Source organism: Somniosus microcephalus, chromosome 14, assembly GCF_052327205.1.
Source record: "Somniosus microcephalus isolate GS21.2 chromosome 14, FLI_Smic_1.0, whole genome shotgun sequence".
Lineage (NCBI taxonomy): Eukaryota > Metazoa > Chordata > Chondrichthyes > Squaliformes > Somniosidae > Somniosus > Somniosus microcephalus.
In genome coordinates, this window is record NC_141000.1 from 73,513,706 (window position 1) to 73,536,121 (window position 22,416).

The 22,416-nt window shown below is 47.4% G+C and overlaps 1 protein-coding gene across 1 annotated transcript in view; it reads right to left on the minus strand.

The window, feature by feature from the left end:
- The window catches only part of LOC147107560 (amine oxidase [flavin-containing] B-like), a 238,634-nt gene that overhangs the window by 109,789 nt on the left and 106,429 nt on the right, over positions 1–22,416 (minus strand). Inside the window, 1 exon segment of the mRNA XM_086006682.1 lies at positions 20,553–20,690. Coding sequence (XP_085862808.1) covers positions 20,553–20,690 — 138 coding nt within the window.

The window sequence follows — 22,416 nt, forward strand, 5'->3', positions numbered from 1 at the left end:
AGGCCTGTGTTTACTCAGTGCTGACTATAATATAGAGTTGTAATGATTGGGGAAAGTAAATAAGATAGGGGTGAGAAAAGGTTACACGTCAAGCAACTTCTCCAAAGGAGGCCTGGGCATTGTCATCAAGGTCACAAGTATACAAATACAAGCTCTTAAATGCTAATATTTGTAGGAGATAAGCATGTAACTAATTTACATGCTGATGAGTTTCAATTGCACGGCAGGCAGCATCTCTCTTTCTCTCTCTTAGGCAGTCCCTCGAAACCGAGGATGACTTGCTTCCACATTAAAAATGAGTTCGCAGGTGACTGATGAGTCCAATGCGGGACCTACAGTCTCTGTCACAGGTGGGGCAGATGGTGGTTGCAGGGGCGGGTGGGTGGGGTGCTTGGGTTGACGTGCGCTCCTTGCACTGCCTGCGCTTGGCTTCCACTTGCTCCCGGCAAAGAGACTCGAGGTGTTCGGTGCCTTCCCGGATGCTTCTCCTCCACTTTGTGCGGTCTTGGGCCAAGGATTCCCAGGTGTCGGTGGGGATGTTACACTTTTTCAAGGAGGCTTTGAGGGTGTCCTTGAAGCGTTTCCTCTGCCCACCTGGGGCTCTCTTGCCGTGCTGGAGCTCCGAGTAGAGCGCTTGTTTTGGGAGTCTTGTATCAGGCATGCGGACAATGTGATCCGTCCATCGGAGCTGATTGAGCGGGGTCAAAGCTTCGATGCTGGGGATATTGGCCTGAGCAAGAACACCGACGTTGCTGCGCCTATCCTGCCAATGGATTTGCAGGATCTTGCGGAGGCAGCGTTGGTGGTACCTCTCCAGTGCTTTGAGGTGCCTGCTGTACATGGTCCATGTTCCTGAGGCATACAGCAGGGCGGGTATCACTGCTGCTCTGTAGACCATGAGCTTAGTGCCGGGTTTGAGGTCCTGGTCTTCAAACACTCTCTTCCTCAGGCGATCGAAGGCTGCACTTGCACACTGAAGGCGGTGTTGGACTTTGTCGTCGACGTCTGCCCTTGTTGACAGTAGGCTCCCGAGGTGTGGAAAGTGGTCCACGTTGTCCAAGGCCTTGTCGTGGATTTTGATAAATGGGGGGCAGTACTGTGTGGCGGGGGCAGGTTGGTAGAGGACCTTTATCTTACGGATGTTTAGTGTAAGGCCCATGCTCTCGTACGCTTCGGTGAAGGCATCTGCTGCAGTACACACTGAGCACCCCAGCAGCAGACTTGACAACGTTTCAGTGTGTACTGCTCCTGGAATTGATCTTAACAAAACAAATCCAAGACGATAACAACAAAACCCAACTATTGGGCCTTTACTACAAACTAGAAAGAGACACCGCAGGACACACTCACTGGAAGGAGACGCACCGTGGGACACACTCACTGGAAGGAGACACCGCGGGACACACTCACTGGAAGGAGACACCGTGGGACAGGGCCCAGGGGCGAGGTCGAGCCCAGCAGCGAGATCGAGACCCAGGAGTGGTGCAGCATGGACCAGCAGCGAGGTCGGGAGGACCACACTGCAGCCTATGAAACCCAGGCAGAGAGGACCTGCGGGAAGGAGGGAGGAGGACAGTAGCAGTATGTTCGTGTGTGTGTACTAGGCTGATGTAGCAGAGCCTGGTCTCCAATCGTCTTGGATCCCCTTGCCATTGGACCAAGACCTTGCTCTGTCAAGCCCGTGTGGCAGCTGGTGTGCAACGGCCACCTCACGTTAAAAGAATTCATGCACAGGCATCTTCCACCCTTTAAAATGAAGTTCGGGACCTGGAACGTCAGGACCCTCATGGACAACCCCAACAGCGACAGACCGGAACGCCGTACTGCTATCGTTGCCCGGGAGCTCAGACATTTCGACATAGACATCGCCTCCCTAAGCGAGACCCGGCGGGCAGGGGAAGGCTAGCTCAAGGAGCAAGGCGGTGGTTACACCTTCTTCTGGAAAGTCAAACCTGAAGAAGAACGCCACCTCCATGGGGTAGGCTTCGCCATAAAAAATTAGCTAGTTGAACGTTTCAGAGACTTCCCTTGTGGAATAAACGAATGCCTCATGACTCTATGGCTCACCCTAGCCCGGAACCAGTGCACTACGGTCATCAGTGCGTACGCCACAACACTGGAAGCCACAGACGAGACCACAGAGGAATTCTACTCCAGCCTCGAACAATCCCTGTCCCGAGTCCCAACGGGCGACAAACTGATCCTCCTTGGCGACTTTAACATCAGAGTTGGAAAGGACACAGACCTCAGGGGAGGTGTGATCGGCAGAGAGGGGATAGGGAAAGGCAACTCCAACGGTACCCTCCTCCTGTTGAAATGCTTAGAACATGGCCTTGTCATAACCAACACCTTGTTCCATCAGAGAGACAAGTACAAAGCTTCATGGCAACACCCTCGCTCCAAGCACTGGCATCTGCTGGACTACGTCATCGTCCGAGCGAGGGACCGCAAGGACGTCCGTATCACCCACACCATGACAGGGGCTGATGACTGCTGGACAGACCACCGCCTAATGCGCTCTGTCATCTCCATCAACGTAGCCCCAAAACAACGGCGGCAACAGAAGCAATGCCGCAGGAAAATCAACGCTGGAGCACTCAAACACCCTGCTAAGAAAGCCCTATTCAACATGCGCCTCACAACCAACCTGACGACTCCCAGTGATTCAGAGACACAGAGTGTCCACAGCGCCTGGTCTGCACTCAAGGCCTCCATAATCAGCACCTGTGAAGAGACGCTCGGTCACTCAACCAGGAAACACCAAGACTTGTTCGATGGGAACAACCAAGAGATCCAGGAGATCCAAGCGCAAGGCATTCCTGATCTGGAAACAACAACAGAACTCGAGAGCAAGAAAGCAGCTCTACAGACGCCTGAAGGCAGAGGTCCAACAAAAAACTTGCGACCTAAAGAACAGATGGTGGGTGGAGAAAGCGCAGGAGATCCAGCAGCTAGCTGACAAACACGAAGTGTGTGAATTCTTTAGTGCAGTCAAGACCATCTACGGCCCAAGCACCCAAGGTCCTACCCCACTGCAGGCCAAGAATGGAGAGGTACTCATCAAGGACCGAGGCAGTCAGTGCCCGCTGGAAGGAGCACTTCGAAGATCTCCTTAACCGAGACTCTGGCCCCGATTTTCGGCTTGTGTGGGAAATGGTCGGGTTTCCCCGAATGTGGGGTTTCTGACACACATTAAAAAAGTGTCAGCCAGCTCCACGCAATTTTCCCTCAATTGGCCAATTAATTCCCAGCATGTGGGAAGCCTTGCTAATTGTCCAATTCGAGTCAGAAATCCCCACGGTATGATGTCATCATTCGTGGTGCTTTCAAGGTCTGTAGCAAGCACTGCATCCTCTGAAGGCTTCCAAACGAACCATACAGGATGGCAGAGGAGTCTGCAGCAGCTGTGGCCAGTGCCAGACCCCGAGCTGCCTTCAAATTCGACGAGGCTTCACTGCAGGCATTATTGGATGGGGTTAGGGCCCACAGGGAGGTCCTCTTCCCTAGGTCAGGGAGGAAGAGGCCTCCCACTGAGACCAATGCTGCATGGATGCAGGTGTCAGCAGATGCCAACTCGCTGGGAGTCACCAGAAGAACCTTGGCATTACATCTCTAACTCCTTCCTTTACTCCCCCACAGTACCATCCAGAGCCCCCGTCCTCACTGTGGAGGAGGAAGAGGCTGTGCAGCCAGACTCCTCAGAGGAAGCTCCAACCTCTGAGGGCGCAGCGTCAGCAGAAGTAAGCACACCCAGCACCAGCGCAGACACTCACACCTCGGGGGGACCTTCGGGACATAGAGTAGTATTGTCACCTGGTGTTTCACAGCTCACAAGTGAGCCTCAGCAGATTCTGGAGACAGGGACAGCAGTGGAGAGTCCTCGTCGGAGGGCGCAGGACTCTGCCAGCTCAGCTCAGCTGCGCTGCATGTCGACCCTCTGCCTCTGGGTCCATCCGCAAGAGAAGAGGTGATGGATCTCCATGCACAGATGCAGGAGTCTCTGGCAGGTTTTGTCTCCAGGGTCGCTGCGAGTGTGGAGCAAATGGAGGAGTCCATAGCGACCATGAGCAGAGCCTTTGTGGAGTCACTGGCGCATGAACGCATCACCATGGAAAGGTTGGCAACCTCCATGGAGGAGATAACTTGCCAGGGTACGGAAAACATGGTGAGTGCTCATAAGAGAATGACATCTGTTGAGGAGCCTTGGCCATCTGTTGAACAGAGAAACCAGATCTTCATGGAAGTCCTTCTGAGTAGGACTGCCAGTGCAGAAACGGGTCCCCATGGCCCCCTAAAGCGCAGCAAGGTGCTCTCAAGCCACTTCCAAGCGCTGGCCCCTTCTGGCCTGTGCAGCTTCAGGTGAGTGAGCAGCAACCTGGTGCTCCTGGTGCTCATCCTGCTGTTCCTGGTTCTGCTGCTGCCGCCTCTGCTGCTGGAGATCCTGTAATGGCAAGAAGGGAAGGAAAAAAAGGCGTCCCATGCTTCTTGCAGATGCCTCCGCTGAGGAAGCACTGAGTGAGGGTGGCGAGAGGGGCTTCCCAGGAGATCGCATTGGAGAAGTGTGTGAGGCTCCAACCTTCCACAGCTGTGCCTAAGCCTTGAAGAAGTAGCCCCAAACCTGCAACAACAAGGTCCTTCAACATATAAGTGCTGTCCCTTTAAATCGCAGCTTTCCCTGACCTGCAGCTGACAGCAAGCAAGCCGGCAAGCTTCACGCCAGGTCTCATCAGCGGGGTTCCCGCAGGCGTGTTTGATGTGGGGAAAGCCCCAGAGTCGCAACGGCCCTGGAAAATCTTCTTCAACAAGGTAATTATTGGTCATTAGTGTGCCGACGACCAGTCCTGCCAGCGGCGGCCGGGACTGAAGCGGGTCGCGGGGAAATGGCGGTCCGAAAGTCGGACGGGGCGGGGAATCAGGCGGGGGCGGTCCCGACCCGCTTTTTCGGCGATTTTCGGCCCCCGGCTGCCTGAAAAGCCGCCCGACGGCGGCCAGAAAATTGACCCCTCTGTCTTCGACGCGAGTGTCCTCAACTCCATCCCGCAGCATGCTACCCGCCACCACCTCAGCACAACCCCAGCCCGGCATGAGGTTGAAAAGGCCATCCGACAAGTGAAGAACAACAAGGCCTCAGGAGCAGTGGAATCCCCACCAAGGCGCTAAAACATGGTGGAGAAGCACTACTGGCACAAATACATGAACTCATTTCTCTTATTTGGAAGGAGGAGAGCATGCCAGGGGATCTCAGAGACGCTGTAATTGTGACCATCTTCAAGAAAGGTGACAAGTCCGATTGCGGTAATTACAGAGGAGTCTCCCTGCTGTCTGCCACAGGGAAAGTCATCGCAAGAATCCTCCTCAATCGCCTTCTCCCAGTGGCTGAAGAGCTCCTCCCAGAGTTGCAATGCTGATTCTGCCCACTAAGGGGCACAATGGACATGATCTTCACCGCATGTCAACTACAAGAGAAATGCAGGGAACAGCACCATCCGCTGTACATGGCCTTCTTTGACCTCACAAAGGCCTTCGACACCGTCAACCGTGAGGGATTATGGAGTGTCCTCTTCAAATTCGGCTGCCCTCAAAAGTTTGTCACCATCCTACGCCTCCGTCACGACGACATGCAAGCCGTGATCCTGACCAACGGCTCCACCACAGACCCAATTCACGTACGGACTGGCGTCAAGCAAGGCTGTGTCATTGCACCAACGCTCTTCTCTATCTTCCTGGCTGCAATGCTCCAACTCACCCTCAGTAAGCTCCCTGCTGGAGTGTAGCTAATCTACAGAACAAACGAGAAACTGTTCAACCTCCGTCGCCTCCAGTCCAGATCCAAGGTCGTCCCATCCTCGGTCAGTGAATTACAGTATGCAGACAACGCTTGCCCACACTCTGAGGCTGAACTCCAAACCATTGTTAACACCTTCACCGAAGCATACGAGAGCATGGGCCTTACACTAAAACATCCGTAAGACAAAGGTCTTCTACCAACCTGCCCCCGCCACACAGTACTGCTCCCCGATTTTCAAAATCAATGACGAGGTCTTGGACAACGTGGACCATTTTCCATACCTCGGGAGCCTACTGTCAACAAGGGCAGATGTCGATGATGAAGTCCAACACTGCCTTCAGTGTGCCAGTGCAGCCTTCAGTCACCTGAGGAAGAGAGTGTTTGAAGACCAGGACCTCAAACCCAGCACCAAGCTCATGGTCTACAGAGCAGTAGTGATACCCGCCCTCCTGTATGCTTCATAGGCATGGACCATGTATAGCAGGCACCTCAAAGCACTGGAGAGGTACCACCAACGCTGCCTCCGCAAGATCCTGCAAATCCATTGGCAGGATAGGCACACCAATGTCAGTGTTCTCGCTCAGGCCAACTTCCCCAGCATTGAAGCTTTGACCACGCTCGATCAGCTCCGATGGACAGGCCAAATCGTCCGCATGACTGATACGAGAATCCCAAAACAAGCGCTCTACTCGGAGCTCCGACACGGCAAGAGAGCCCCAGGTGGGCAGAGGAAATGCTTCAAGGACACCCTCAAAGCCTTCTTGAAAAAGTGCAATACCCCCACCGACACCTGGGAATCCCTGGCCGAAGACCACACAAAGTGGAGGAGAAGCATCCGGGAAGGCACCAAAAACCTCGAGTTTCTTCGCCAGGAGCAGGTGGAAGCCAAGCGCAAACAGCGGAAGGAGCGCACGTCAACCCAAGCACCCCACCCACCCGCCCCTTCAACCACCGTCTGCCCCGCCTGTGAGAGAGACTGTAGGTCCCGCATTGGATTCAACAGTCACCTGAGAACTCATTTTTAGTGTGGAAGCAAGTCATCCTCAGTTCCAAGGGACTGCCTAAGAAGAAGAACAAATTAACTACATCCATGGGAACATGGTCTGTGCCTCACAGTATCCTTGGGCTGAATTTAAATACATAGCAGCACACATATAGAGCAGAAATCCCAAAAAATGGCTGCAAAGTCCAAAGTACCTCTGGCCGTGTTGACTCCACCAAGACTCTCAGCAAAGCTGCCAGCGGAGGAAGTTGCATCCTGTACCTGGGGGCAACAAACACTCCAGACTCCAGTGTGTATCATGACTTCAGAATGAAAGAAAAAGGAAAGACTTCCATTTAAATACTGGCTTTCTGTATCTCAGAAACATAAAAAGTTATTTTTTATTCATTCTCTGGATACGGGAGTCGCTAGCAAAGCCAGCATTTATTGCCCATCCTTGGTTGCCCTTCAGAAGGTGGTAGTGAGCCTTCTTCTTGAACTGTTGCAGTCATGTGCTGAAGGTACTCTCACTATGAAGTCAGGGAGAGAGTTTCAGGATTTTGACCCAGTGACGATGAAGGATATGCGATACATGTCCAAGTCAGGATAGTGCGTGACTGGAGGTGATGGTGTTCCCGTGCACCTGCTGCCCTTGTCTTTCTAGATGGTGGAGGTCGCGGGATTGGGAGGTGCCATCGAAGAAGTTTTGGCGAGTTGCTGCAGTGCGTCCTGTAGATAGTACACATTGTAGTCATGGTGCACTGGTGGATAAGAACATAAGAACATAAGAAATAGGAGCAGGAGTAGGCCAATCGGCCCCTCGAGCCTGCTCCGCCATTCAATAAGATCATGGCTGATCTGATCCTAACCGCCAATCCACTATCACAGAACCATCTCCTGAATCTAACAGAATTAGACACACGAAATAGGAGCAGGATCAGGCTACACGGCCCCTGGGCCCGCTCCGCTACCCACAGGGCCATGACCGATCCGAACCTAGACTCATGTCCAAATTCCTGCCCGCTCCCCGTAACCCTTAATTCCCTTTACTTCTAGGAAACTGTCTATTTCTGTTTTAAATTTATGTAATGATGTAGCTTCTACAGCTTTTTGGGGCAGCATATTCCATGGACCTACCACCCTCTGAGTGAAGTAGTTCCTCCTCATCTCAGTTTTGAAAGAGCAGCCCCTTATTCTAAGACTATGCCCCCTAGTTCTAGTTTCACCCATCATCGGGAACATCTTCCCCGCATCCACCCGATCCAACCCCTTCACAATCTTATATGTTACAATAAGATCGCCTCTCATTCTTCTGAACTCCAATGAGTAGAGTCCCAATCTACTCAACCTCTCCTCATATGTCCATCCCCTCATCCCCGGGATTAACCGAGTGAACCTTCTTTGTACTGACTCGAGAGCAAGTATGTCCTTTCTTAAGTATGGACACCAAAACTGTACGCAGTATTCCAGGTGTGGTCTCACCAATACCTTGTACAACTGAAGCAATACCTCCCTATTTTTATATTCTATCCCCCTAGCAATGAAAGCCAACATTCCATTGGCCTTCTTAATCACTTGCTGCACCTGCATACTAACCTTTTGAGTTTCGTGCACCAGGACCCCCAGATCCCTTTGTACTTCAGTACTTTCCAGTTTCTTGCCATTAAGATAATAACTTGCTCTATGATTTTTCCTGCCAAAGTGCATAACCTCACACTTTCCAGTATTGTATTCCATCTGCCAAATCTCTGCCCACTTACTTAGCCTGTCAATGTCCCCTTGCAGGTTTTTTATGTCCTCCTCACTCACTACTTTCCCTCCCATCTTAGTATCATCTGCAAACTTTGATATGTTACACTCGGTCCCCTCCTCCAAATCGTTAATATAGATTGTAAAGAGTTGGGGACCCAGCACTGACCCCTGCGGAACACCACTAGTTACTGATTGCCAGTCTGAGAATGAACCATTTATCCCAACTCTCTGCCTTCTGTTAGATAGCCAATCCTCTATCCATGCCAGAATATTACCCCCAATCCTGTGATTTTTTATCTTAAGCAATAATCTTTTGTGTGGCACCTTGTCAAATGCCTTTTGGAAGTCTAAATACACTACGTCCACTGGTTCCCCTTTATCCACCCTATACGTTACTTCCTCAAAGAACTCCAGCAAATTTGTCAAACATGACTTCCCCTTCATAAAACCATGCTGACTTTGTCCTATTAAATTATGATTATCCAAATGTCCTGTTACTGTCTCCTTAATAATGGACTCCAAAATTTTACCTACCACAGATGTTAGACTAACCGGTCTACAGTTTCCAGCCTTCTGTCTACTGCCCTTTTTAAATAAGGGTGTTACATTAGCAGTTTTCCAGTCTGCTGGGACCTTTGCCGAGTCCAGGGAGTTTTGGAAAATTATTACCAATGCATCCACAATCCCTACCGCCACTTCCCTCAAGACCCTAGGATGTAAGCCATCAGGTCCAGGTGATTTATCCGCCTTGAGTTCCATTATTTTACCGAGTACCACTTCCTTCGTGATTTTGATCGTGTTTAGCTCCTCCCCCCCCTTTAGCCCCCTGTTTGTCCAGTGTTGGGATATTCTTAGTGTCTTCTACTGTAAAGACTGATGTAAAATATTCATTCAGTGTTTTTGCCATCTCCATATTTCCCACCATTAATTTCCCGGTCTCATCCTCTAAGGGACCAACATTTACTTTAGCCACCCTTTTTCTTTTTATATAACTATAAAAACTCTTACTATCTGTTTTTATATTTTTTGCTAATTTATTTTCATAATCTATCTTCCCTTTCTTAATCAATCTTTTTGTTATTTTTTGCTGTCTTTTAAAGTTTTCCCAATCCTCTATCCTCCCACTAGATTTGGCTACCTTATATGCCCTTGTTTTTAGTCGAATACTATCCTTAATTTCTTTACTTAGCCACGGATGGCTGTCTTTTCTTTTCCACCCTTTTCTTCTCAGTGGAATATATATTTTTTGGAAGCTGTAAAATAACTCCTTAAATGTACACCACTGATCATGTATCGTCTTACCCTTTAATCTATTTTCCCAATCCACTCTACTCAATTCCACTCTCATACCTTCATAGTTTCCTTTATTCAAGCTTAGCACGCTTGTTTGTGATCCAACCTTCTCACCCTCTAATTGAATATGGAATTCAACCATGTTATGGTCACTCATTCCAAGGGGATCCTTTACTAGGACATTTTTAATTAATCCTGTCTCGTTACACAGGACCAGATCTAAGGTTGCTTGCCCCCTGGTCGGTTCAGTTACATGCTGCTCAAGAAACCCATCCCTAATACACTCAATGAACTCATCCTCAAGGCAGCCCTGCCCAATTTGATTTGTCCAATTAATATGATAGTTAAAATCCCCCATAATTATAGATGTTCCCTTATTACAAGCCTCAACTATTTCCTGATTGATACTCCGTCCAACAGAGTTGCAACTGTTCGGAGGCCTATAGACTACGCCCACTAGTGTTTTTCCCACCCAAACTGTTTCATTATCCTGATCTTTTGACCCAATATCATTTCTCTGTATTACAGTGATTCCTTCCTTTATTAACATAGCCACCCCACCTCCCCTTCCTTCCTGCCTGTCCTTCCTGATCGTTAAATAACCTGGTATGTTTAATTCCCAGGCATTGTCACCCTGCAGCCATGTTTCTGTAATGGCCACAAGATCATACCCATATGTAGTTATTTGTGCCATTAACTCGCCTATTTTGTTACGAATGCTACGTGCATTCAGATAGAGAACTTTCAAATATGTTTTGTGACACTTAGTTCCTGCTTTTGCCCTTTTTATTACTTTACCTTTTACTCCATACTTTCTGCCCCTTCCTGACATGCTCTGGTTTTTAATTTCCCCACTGCTACCTAAGTCTATGACCTTCTCTGTTGTCATTTTTATTATTTGCTCTCTAGGAACCTCCCCCCCACTAGTTAGTTTAAAGCCCTCTCTACAGCCCTAGTTATATGATCTGCCAGGACTCTATTCCCAGCACTGGCCAAGTGAAGCCCGTCCCAACGGAACAGCTCCCTCCTGCCCCAGTACTGGTGCCAGTGTCCCAGGAAGCAAAACCCATTTCTCCCACACCAGTCTTTGAGCCACGCATTTAACTCTCTAATTTTATTTGTCCTAGCCAAATTCGCTCGTGGCTCAGGTAATTATTACCCTTGTGGTTCTGCTTTTTAATTTGGCCCCTAGCTGCTCAAACTCCCTCAGCAGAACCTCCTTCCTTGTCCTATCTATGTCGTTGGTACCAACATGGACCACGACAACTGGATCCTCCCCCTCCCACTCGAAGTTTCTCTCCAGTCCAGAGGAGATGTCCTTAACCCTGGCACCAGGCAGGCAACACAGCCTTCGGGACTCTCGCTCTCGGCTGCAAAGAACTCTATCTATCCCCCTAACGATACTATCCCCTACCACTACAACATTTCTTTTAACTCCCCCCACTTGAATGGCCCCCTGCTCCACGGTGCTGTGGTCAGGTTGCTCATCCTCCCCGCAGTCCCTGTTCCCATCCTCACAGGGAGTAAGAGCCTCGAACCTGTTGGACAAGTGCAAGGGCTGCGGCTCCTCCAACACTACCTCCTGGATCCCCGTACCTGCCTCACTTCATGCTGACCCTGGCCACGGACTACATCTGAATTAATTAATCTAATTGGTGTGAATACCTCGTGATACACAGAGTCCCGGTAACTCTCCCCCTCCCTGATGTGTCTCAGTGTTTGAAGCTCGGACTCCAGCTCTTCAACACGGAGCCGGAGTTCCTCGAGCAGCCAACACTTACTGCAAATGTGATCACCGTGAGCATCAATGGTGTTCACCAGCTCCCACATATTGCAGCAGCAACACATCACCTGATCTCCCATTCTGTGTAATTAATTAAATTTATTAATATTATTCTTAAATACCCTCTGCCCCGATTCTAGATGGTGAATATCACACCTTAGAAACTATAAACCAAAGAGATTTAAGCTTAAAAAGGGAGAAATACTTACCAACCAATCAATTACCTGCTTTCTGGTGACGTCACACTTGGATTACTTTTTACCTCTCTCCTTCCCTCCGAGTTCCCAGACTGGAGATTGGTAAACCTTACCTGGTCTCTGGGGCCTTTTATAGCCCCGCTCTGCCGCTCGAGATTCCCGCCGATGCTGTGAGGCCTTACCTGGTCTCTGGGGCCTTTTATAGTCCCGCTCTGCCGCTCAGGATTCCCGCCGACGCTATGAGGCCTTACCTGGTCTCTGGGCCTTTTATAGCCCCGCTCTGCCGCTCAGGATTCCCGCCGACGCTGTGAGGCCTTACCTGGTCTCTGGGGCCTTTTATAGCCCCGCTCTGCCGCTCAGGATTCCCGCCGACGCTGTGAGGCCTTACCTGGTCTCTGGGGCCTTTTATAGCCCCGCTCTGCCGCTCAGGATTCCCGCCGACGCTGTGAGGCCTTACCTGGCCTCTGGGCCTTTTATAGCCCCGCTCTGCCGCTCAGGATTCCCGCCGACGCTGTGAGGCCTTACCTGGTCTCTGGAGCCTTTTATAGCCCCGCTCTGCCGCTCAGGATTCCCGCCGACGCACTGAGGCCTTACCTGGTCTCTGGGACTTTGATAGCCCCGCTCTGCCGCTCGAGATTCCCGCCGACGCACTGAGGCCTTACCTGGTCTCTGGGGCTTTTATAGCCCCGCTGCTGCCACTCGAGATTCCCGCCGACGTTTAAGATGGTGAATGGGCCGCAGATCAAACGGACTCCTTTGTCCTGGATGGTGTCGAGCTTTGAGTGTTGTTGTAGCTGAACCCATCCAGGCAAGTGTAGAATATTCCATCACACTCCTGGCTTGTAGGTGGTGGAGAGGCTTCGGGGAGTCAGGAGGTAAACCACTTGCCGCAGAATGCCCAGCCTCTGACCTACTCTATTCATATGGCTGGTCCAGATGAGTTTCTGGTCATTGGCAACGCCCAGGATGTTGATGGTGAGGGATTAAGTGATGGTAATGCCATTGAATGTAATGGGGAGGTGGTTGTGAGATTTTTAAGCCAACATTGTAAAATGAACCCACGTATCAGCGTACTGACTTTGACAACTTTCCAAACCAGCAGATTTCTTCCTCAACTGCTCCCAGATTCAGTGTGCAGGTGAAACTACATTCACTCTTTCTACCACCTCTACCTATGCTGCTCTGACAATGCTCTTAATTGCAGGTTGGCCCTCAGCTCCAAAAAGAGCCACCCTTCTCAGCAGGACCTGCTGCAGCATGAGCTTTAGAGCGGTGTCAATAAGTGAGGCAGTTCCTCCCTCCTTGTCTAATTGCAGCCATTTCTCCTCCTCAGTAGCAGGACAGGTTTAAAAGCTGGTGGTGCCAGACAGTCCGTCCTGGACCCTGTGGTGCTCCCAGTACATCATGTGCTGTGTGCCAAATATTTATTCAAATGAGCCGACCTTGCCTTATATTGCGAGGTCAGTTGGAAGCACACCCAGACTAGATTATTGTCTCCCTAAATCTCACCCAGCGCAGTTACGCACGCCACCTTTCTCTAAATGCAGCAGGAAACTGAAATATCTTCAAGCAGAAGCACAACACAAGCCACAAATACATCTTTTGTAAATGACTGCCAACAGCAAGCTTAGGCAGAGGCAGAATTTGTGTGCCACAAACTTTACAAATACTCCAAGCCAAATCCAAGGTGGATTCTTTCATTACGTCAGCCCTATGCACATTATTGGGTTCAAAATGGCCAGCAAGAAGGAATTATGAGATGCTAGCATCATCAATGGCTATTTTGAGCATGATTTCTGAAATATAAATGTAACTTGTACTCTATTCACAGCTGTGAAAAGCAGTTCCACCAGTTCTAATGAAGGGCCTGAACTTGAAATATGAATCTACCTTACCCTTTTTAGATGCTGATGGACGTGCTATGTATTTCCAGCATTTTCAATTTTAATTTCAGATTTTCAGCATTTGGAATTTATTCTTTTTCTCATCATCAGTTGCTGCTCTCTTGGTGGATTTTAACTCTCGAGCAGGAAGCCTTCCCATCTGGAGGTATTCAATTTTAACCGCACAGTCTCGTTTACATCCTGCCAGCCAGCTGCCCACCTGAAACGGGCAGAAAGAGGTCGCAAAGTCACATTCGCTGCACCCTGAGGCTGCCCGCCAGCAGCAGGGTAAGTAGCAAGAGAGGGGGTGGGGGGAAACCGGGTCCATCTCGCAGGTGGGAAGCAGAGGGAGCCCAACGCTACAGTTTTTGACTTACCATCAAGATCCTCCTCTTCTTCCCACCAGGTTTTACTGAGTGGGCATCGGGGTCCTCTGGACGCCATAGGACCCCAATTAGTGTATGTTAATGACACTCCCATCCGAGTCCGGTGGGTGCCTCGGTAGCCTAAAAAATACAGCGGCGGGAATGGGGCAGTATGGGTTAAAATTCCCCCCAAAGGCTTGCATTTAGAAAAAATGCATTTATATAACACCTTTCATGTCTTCTGGATGTCCCAAAGCACTTCACAGCCAATGAAGTACTTTTAAAGTACAGTCACTGTTGTTATGTAGGAAACATAACTGTTTATACACAGAAAGGTCCTGCAAACAGCAAATGAGATAAACGTTGACCAGGATACTGGGAGGACTCCCCTCTGCTGTTTTTCAAATAGTGCCATGGGATCTTTTACATCGACCTAAACAGGCAGATGGGACCCTGATTTAACATCTCATCTGAAATAATGCAGCACTCTCTCACTCTCTGAGAGGGTAGACAAGGCCTTGGTTTAACGTCTCATTCCAAAAGATGGCTCCTCCTCCGACAATGTAGCACACCCTCAGTGTGCTAGGAGTGTCAGACTAGATTATGTGCTCAAGTCCCTGGAGTGGGACTTGGTGTGGGTCACTTACCATTTGCATGCTCCTAAAATAACAGACCTTCCTATTGAGATGAACCACAAAACTATTGCTGGGCTCACAAATTGCTACATACAAACTATTAATGATAACCTGCACTTTGGGTAAGCCACTAATGCTGAAAATCTCTAGTTGAATCTTTTCCTGCTGCTGGTGATCCCTGTTGTATTTGGATGATGACTGCATGGCAAAACAGGACTGCAGTTATCTGTTTAATGTAGCAGTGACGGAATCCGGTGATATCTGGAAGGTTTGTGTGGTATAAAAGTTGAAGGGGATTTTATTGGAGTATTCAAATTCAATAAGGCTTTCCGGATGTTGACCCTGAGGAGCTGTTTACCATGGCTCCAAGAAGAGGAAGAAGAGCATAGGATGAAGTTCAGAAGAGGGAAGGTGAATGGACAAATCAGATTTTTCTGGGATTGTCCTACAGTTTTGAATTCTATTTAAAAAAATTAATTTCACTAGGGTAGATTTTTATCTTCACCAACTAGGTAGAAATCTGCGAAGGTGTATCGCACGATCTTTATCAGAACCCACCTGCAATCTACCCCACAACATTTGCTGAATGTTTGGAATGTACAGCCCAGGGAGGCAATCGAGGCCGATAACATCAGTCATTTAAAAAGGGCTTTTTTCCAGTTCTGACTAAAGCTCTTCGGCCTAAACGTTAACTCTGTTTCTCTCTCCACGGATGCTGCCTGGCCTGCTGAGTGTTTCCAGCATTTTCTGTTATTTAAAAAGGGAGTTGCACAGGTGTTCAATGAGAAAATTAATCAAGGGATAATGGCCTAGAAATTCGGTATGGCCCCGCCAGGTCTTTTGCGCCCGAAATTTTGCGCCCGCCAGGATTCCCGTAGCGCCCGCCTAAAATTCAGTTGCGACGGGCCAAGACGGCGGCGGGCGCTATTGCAGGGTTTGGCCACCTCGCTAGGGCCGATGAATGTCACTTTCAGGCGTCCAGCTCCCGCTGCGGCACCCGATGCGGTGCGGCAGGCTGGGGTACTGCAGGCCTCCTCCTTCTCTTAAGGAGGAGCTGCCTGCAGCCGTCAGATCACCGGTGGATTCCCCCGGCAAATGAGCCCGGCACCACAGAGAAGTGCCGGGCTCGCGGGACTCAGACATCAATGCCGCGGGGGGGGTGGTGCAGGAGTCCGGGGAGGGAGGTGCGGGCAGGCGGCCGCCGGGAAAGTGGCCGGCCGCCGCTCCACCTTTATGCGCCGGCCTTTCGGAGCTGCAAGACCCCGTTTCACAAACGCTGTTTGCGGCTGCCACGGGCGAGGCGGCCGCAACTGAATTTGGCCATCGGGCCGGAATAGCATTGCAACCGGGGCGCTGCGCACACCAATGACGTCATCGGTGCCGGCGCGGCGCTACCGGCTAACGCCGATGTTAGGGTCCATCTGAATTTCGGGCGATAAAAAACTTCAGGCGCAAACCACTTTATAGCCAATAAGTGGGCGCAAACGCGACTGAATTTCTAGGCCAATAGGTAGTGAACTGTGTATTCTACTTTCGAACTCTGAATGGAATGAAAAGGTCCTTTTCAGTCCTGTACATTCCTGTGTTACTAATAAACCTACACTTGAGCATGCAGTACTGCTTTAACAAAGAGGCTGCCTTTAACTGAAATAATAGGGGAAATTTTAACTCTCTTTGATTGGCAGGAAAGGAGTGCGGGAGCATTTAAAAGGAAATGGTTCCATTTCTTGCCGAGTCCCCATTTTAACGCCGTTGGTTTTGCTGCTGGATGAGGCTCCTGCAGGACTCTGGCGCAGGATTACTTAGTGTTGGACTGAGCTTTGGGTGTGTATTCCGAATATGTACCAGCTTGTTTCATATTTGAGTTTGCTGTTTATCATTGTATTAAATGGATCTAACTATATCTGCAGTAATAAAAATTTGTATGCCAAAAAGCACTAAGAAATGGAAAGCAATTGCTGTGTGTAAATATATTGCACTTGTTTACAAGTATATGCTTCCATTGTTTTCAAATAGGATGCTGCATTTGAGTAGGTTAGAATGGATCTTGTGCCATGATCATACGTTACTTTTTAAGTTCTGTGAAATATTAATGACTGGGCAGTTTTGTTCATAGCCTTTACACTTGGGCTGGCTGAATTCACAACTACGTTAAACTCTGATTATAAACTGGTTCACAGAATTCTCGACTAAAAACTAGAAACAAAATAAAAATATAGAATACTGTTTCAACAAACACATCAAGATTTCAGGTGCCTCCTTCAGACCCAAAATCGACAACAGGGAATAGCGTATATAAGAAAACATGGAACAAGGTGAGACGCATCAAAGTATCAAGTTTGCTCTTTCCACAGAGCACATTCATTCTACTTTATTTATCTATCCATCTATCTAAAGACCTTCCATTGTATAGCTCATAGTAGATGGGATGATATACCCTTTTATAATGACAGCAGTGTGCCATATATGCACCAGAAAGTCCAATTTATACAAGTAAACATGGCCAGTGGTCACTCAGAATTTAACTGTTGATTAATCAGGAAACTTTGCAGATTGGTATGTGCTTGTCAGCTTCAGGTTGTCAGCCAGCATTTTAAGATTATTTTGCATCTGTAATATTTTGCATCATCAAGTGTGATATCTGGAGTGTGATGAGCACACGTGCATAAGTATTGTACTTCTGGAAAATCCCCTGTGGTGTTGCTGCTCTGGTAAGTCTGATGATACACTGTTTTATATCGACAGAAGTACTATCTGTAGGAAAAGAATTAAGTCATACCCTAACATTTTCAGTTATGCTAAGGCTTCCAAGTAATATAAGATACGCAAAGAAACAAAAGATAATTTTATAGATAAGTTGATCATATCACTGTAAAATATGTATTGTTAATGTCTTTGTTACATTGCCAACTTTATTAACAACATTAAGTATTTGTCAGAGAAAATAAAGATGGTGTCCAAAAGGATTCCAAAAACTGTACAGACATTTGAACAGTTCACCTTCTCCTTTCTTTTCAGTCAGAAAGTCATGGGTTCAAGCCCCACACCAGGACCTGAGCACATAATCTAGGCTAAAACATCAGTGCAATACTGAGGAAGTTCTGTACAGTTCAAGGTGCCATCTTTCCCAGCATTATTTTCATCTTTTTGATTGAAAAAAAGTACATTCTTGATAAACAATCTACAGTTTATTTCAGATCTTTGGAAAGAGCAAAGAAGCTCACAGGATGAGGGAACACACCCTTCTACATTAACTCAAGATGATGCACAGATTGCGTGTTGGGAAATTCTGCAAACTACACATGATCAGAATGTATAGATGTAATTGGAAGTTCTGTTCAACTATTCGGAGGTAAAAAATATCCATTTAAAGCCCAGGGTTTTGAGACAGGATGGGAAGCCTCCAACTAAAAACTTTCAGACAGGCATTAAAAGACATAACATTTACTTCAGAGGTTATATTTCATCATATTATTGTGAAATATAACTTATTACATTTTATTTCAAACATTTTTGGAAATTAGACATTTCTATTACGTACTTAGAAGAAATAGCAGCTAAAATGTTTACAAAACCATTTTGAGTGATTTGATTGGTTCATCAATAAGGTGTGAAGCTGAAATGTTGACTTCGGGTTTTTCCCATTATAAACGTTAATGACACGAAAAGCTTACATGACTTCAGGAAGTAAGTTTGTCGACAGGAAGTATGTACCATACACAAGATTTTTAATAATAGACTGGTGGATGGATGGCTAAAAGTTTTGTGCCTAGTGCATGTCCATCATTCTCTAGACATCATACATCTGATGTCATACTTTGTTACAGATGTAAAGCAATATTTTTTTTTTAAAAAGCCAGTATATAGTAACCTATAATCTGAAATTTTAAAGCAGTTGCAATTGCCTTTTAAATAACTTTGGCAGTTTACAACTTGATTTATCTATTTAAAGCATTGGCTTTTAAAGGGCAGGCAAATTTAGCAGGTAAACGTTGCAGCTTTGTTTCAAATGCCACAATATTGCCTTGGGAGATCAGCTGATCTATAAAGATTAACAAGAAAAACTCCAGAGTATCTTTCCATCCTCCCTATTCAATCCGTGTCACCTAGCCTCTCCAGACAATACCCTGCCTCCCTTCCACACAGCCACACAGCAACCATTGTGGCCAATGGTATAGTTAACCTCTTGATCTATAACTATCCCTAAAACCTTTGATTTGATTTTAACGAGATAGTTATACACCTCTTTTTGAAAGAGTTTATTGATGCAGCACAGTAAAATATAGACCTGAACCCATGATTCTCCATATGGTGAGTTCCTGATCACAGGCAGTGAAAACACAGAGTAAGAGATGCTCTCCCACAGAACTGAAGCAAGATGGGAGAGGAATCACCAGCGAGATCCCTCGGCTTAAGAATAATAGAGGCCTGAAAATGAAATGGCTGCTGGACCTCTTAGCCAGGGAATGGTGCAGGTACGGGGACTGAAAAAAACGAAAAAGATTGGTAAAAAGATAGAAACAAAAGCCTCGATATTAACCTCCCACGACGGGCAGAAGAGGGTCGAGGGGAGGTTAAAAATGAAAAAATGGGGAACGCTACCCCAACCCGGGCCGTACCCGGGTTTCGAGGGGCGCAGGTGTTCTGCCATGGAGAGGCAGGACACCTCAGTAACATAATTAAATCAGGCTCCCACTGTGCAATTGGAAGCCTGATTTAAATTTAACAGTTGCCGCGTGGGTTTCCCAGGGCTCGGGAAACCAGGCAGTAAAAGGGAGGTGGGAGGCTGGAGCTCCCCGCTCCCCCATGGCTTCTCCCTCCCCCACCACTCACAAGTCCCGATCTCCGTGATGGTCTTGCTCATTCCCCCCACCTCCGGTGTTCAGTTTTCCCCCCTCCCTATTGCCAGGAACCGTCCTCAAGGTTTTTCCGCCCGGCAGCTGGCCAGGCTGTCAATTTGTCTGGCTGCATGGCAGAAACGGAAGAAGAAAAATTATAATGTCCTGCCATTAAATTTGGCAGGACCTACACGCCCCCGGCCTTGCTGGGCTTTTCACGGACTACCGCACACCCCCACACCCACCCTGCCAAACATTGGAATAAGCTTGTAATAAGACTATTTTCCCTCCTCCTTAGAAAAAAGTTCTTTAACATTTTAAACTTACCCTACATGATCCACTATCTGAAGCTCTAAGATATAGGATTAATACACAGTGCTAGCCAACCCTGGATGACTAGTTTGAAAACTCATTGATTAAATTAAATCAGGACAGGACAAAGAAGCTGCAGCATATTCCAAACTTTTCCTCTCAAAATAACTACTGTGATAGTGACAAAAGAAAAGCAGTTCTTAGCACTGTATCAGTCAGTAGAAGTGTTGTATAGAACAAGGACTACTCCCCTCAATACAGCTGGAATCAGGTACTCAGTGGGTCAGGACTCCAGGTGTATAAATATATGGCAACATCCGAATCAGTTGAGGTGCCTTTGATTGGTTTTATAACCTCTTCATCAAATACCGAGACAAGCTAACAGGTTGATTATTATTTACAGTCTTTCAGGAAAACTATTTTAGCATATTATCCAACTTTCATCTAGAATCACAGAATCATGCAGCACATAAAGAAGCCATTCGGCCCATTGTGTCTAGGTGGTTTTTTCCCTAAAATTGTGTGAATACTTTTTAAAAGTAACTCTTTTTCCAGATCATTTTTGTGAAAAAATGCTCAAAAAATCTCAAAACGTGATATCTACATTTCAGTCATCCTGCCCTGCCCATATCATAACCTGAATGATCAGAACTTCAACTATATGCTCAGCAAATGCGCTACTGACAGTTGTTACCTCAATAGCTTCTACACAATCAACTCTTACCTTCACGTAGTAAACTAGACGCTCAACCTCGTTCACTTTGTAGGTTTCCAGGCCCATCTCCTTTGACAGGCGTAGGATTCGGTTTTGAGTTGGACCCACATAAGCTCCACCCAGGTCCACATATTTTACATTTTTATTCTGGTAAAAAAAAAAGTAATGCAATCAGAGTTCAACTGAAAGGACAATTAATATTTTCATGAGCATTAAATCAGTGTCAGAATTTGCATGCACTGCAGGCAGTTGTGAGCTATCCATGGACTTAATATCACCATATGACAATATGCAAGTATGTGAAGTGAACGCACTCAGCAGCACCTGTAAAGTCTGTGGGTTGTGCAGTTAATAAATACACAGACTTCAGAAGTAACAAACAAACAGGTCTTTACTATTCGAAGGTCCGGGCGAATCTGCCCCAGCAATCCTGCCACAACACTTATATACTGGTGTGGTCACTATCGGTATTACAGTATACAGAAGCCAAACAAATAGTGCCACACCTAAAGTAGTTCTCTTAAAGGTGAACGGTTACATTCAATAGTTCCCTTAAAGGTAGACGGGTACATACACTACAATCCTCGCTTTTTAGCTTATTACTTAGAGAGTCCCCGTTAAACATACATATCTTCAACTTACTATAAAACAAATTACAGATATAATCTCGGTGGAGTCAATGTCATATAAAACAATTTACAGATATAATCTCGGTGGAAACAGTTCACAGGTTCAGTCTCTGCGGAAACAGTTCATAGATTCAGTCTCTGATCTTGACTCGTTCCGAACAACATTTCTTTGGTGTAGCCGGTTCACCTGGCTAGCGTGACTCCTCCATAGCCTTTTTCTTGACGTAACAGCTTGAACTTTCGTCCTGTTGAACCAGCAGTGCGGACTTTTACAACCAACTGGCTGTCTTGACATTTTCCAGTTTTTCAACTAATTTAGCTCCTTTCGTAATGTCCCGCCTGGGATGGTAGAAGTGCTAATATTTTAGACAGTTACTATCTTCTGCTTCTTCTTTTTCTTTTCTGCCTTTTTGAAACTCTCGGAGCTCCTTTCTCGGCTGCCAGCTGTAGCGCCACCAACTCTCTATGTTCCTTAGACCTTAAGTGCTTCATCCGGATTTCAGCACTTTGGGAGTTTTCATCACAAGCTGGGCAGACCACATCCTCGTAATATTCAGTGTCACTCAATAGGTCATGGTAATATTCGGGTTCGTCCTGAGTTAGGCCAGCGAGAGAGCCTTCTTCTTCCTCCTCACCCGTCTGGACGTTAGCTGACGGTGGTTCCTTCCCTAGACATCTTTCTTGAAAAGACTTCTTCATGCATTCATATTCATCCCGCTCTTCCTGGGTTATCTGCCATTCCTTCACGACGGACCTCATTTGTGAGTTCAATACCTTCCCTTCCATCGGGAATTGCGTTATCAGGCTATTTAAACCTTCTACTGAAGTAACGGTTTCCACATTCTTCTGTTCACCTTGACGTGATTCAACGTACTTTTGGCATCCTTGTAAAATTTGTGTTGCCACCTCAGCTATCTCCGTGACTTTTGAGAGCTCCGAACTCGTTCCCCCTGAAGATTGAAGCTCGTGTTCAGATTGTTCCCCTTGCAGAGTCTTGTCCTTCAGCATATGAAGGAGTTGGCTGACCGTTAACTCTTCCCTGGGAACACGGTGGATCAGAGTCTTCTCCATTTCATCCACCTCTTTCTCCAATACTTCCACCTTACGTTCCTCTTGAACTTTGGCTTTCAGCGCTCGGAAAAGTTGCGCCCTGATGCTCTCTAGTTCATGTTCAGGGACCATTCTTACAGTCTCTGAGTTTCTTACAGTTTCCTTTTCTTCCACTGAAAGGATTCCCAGTTGAA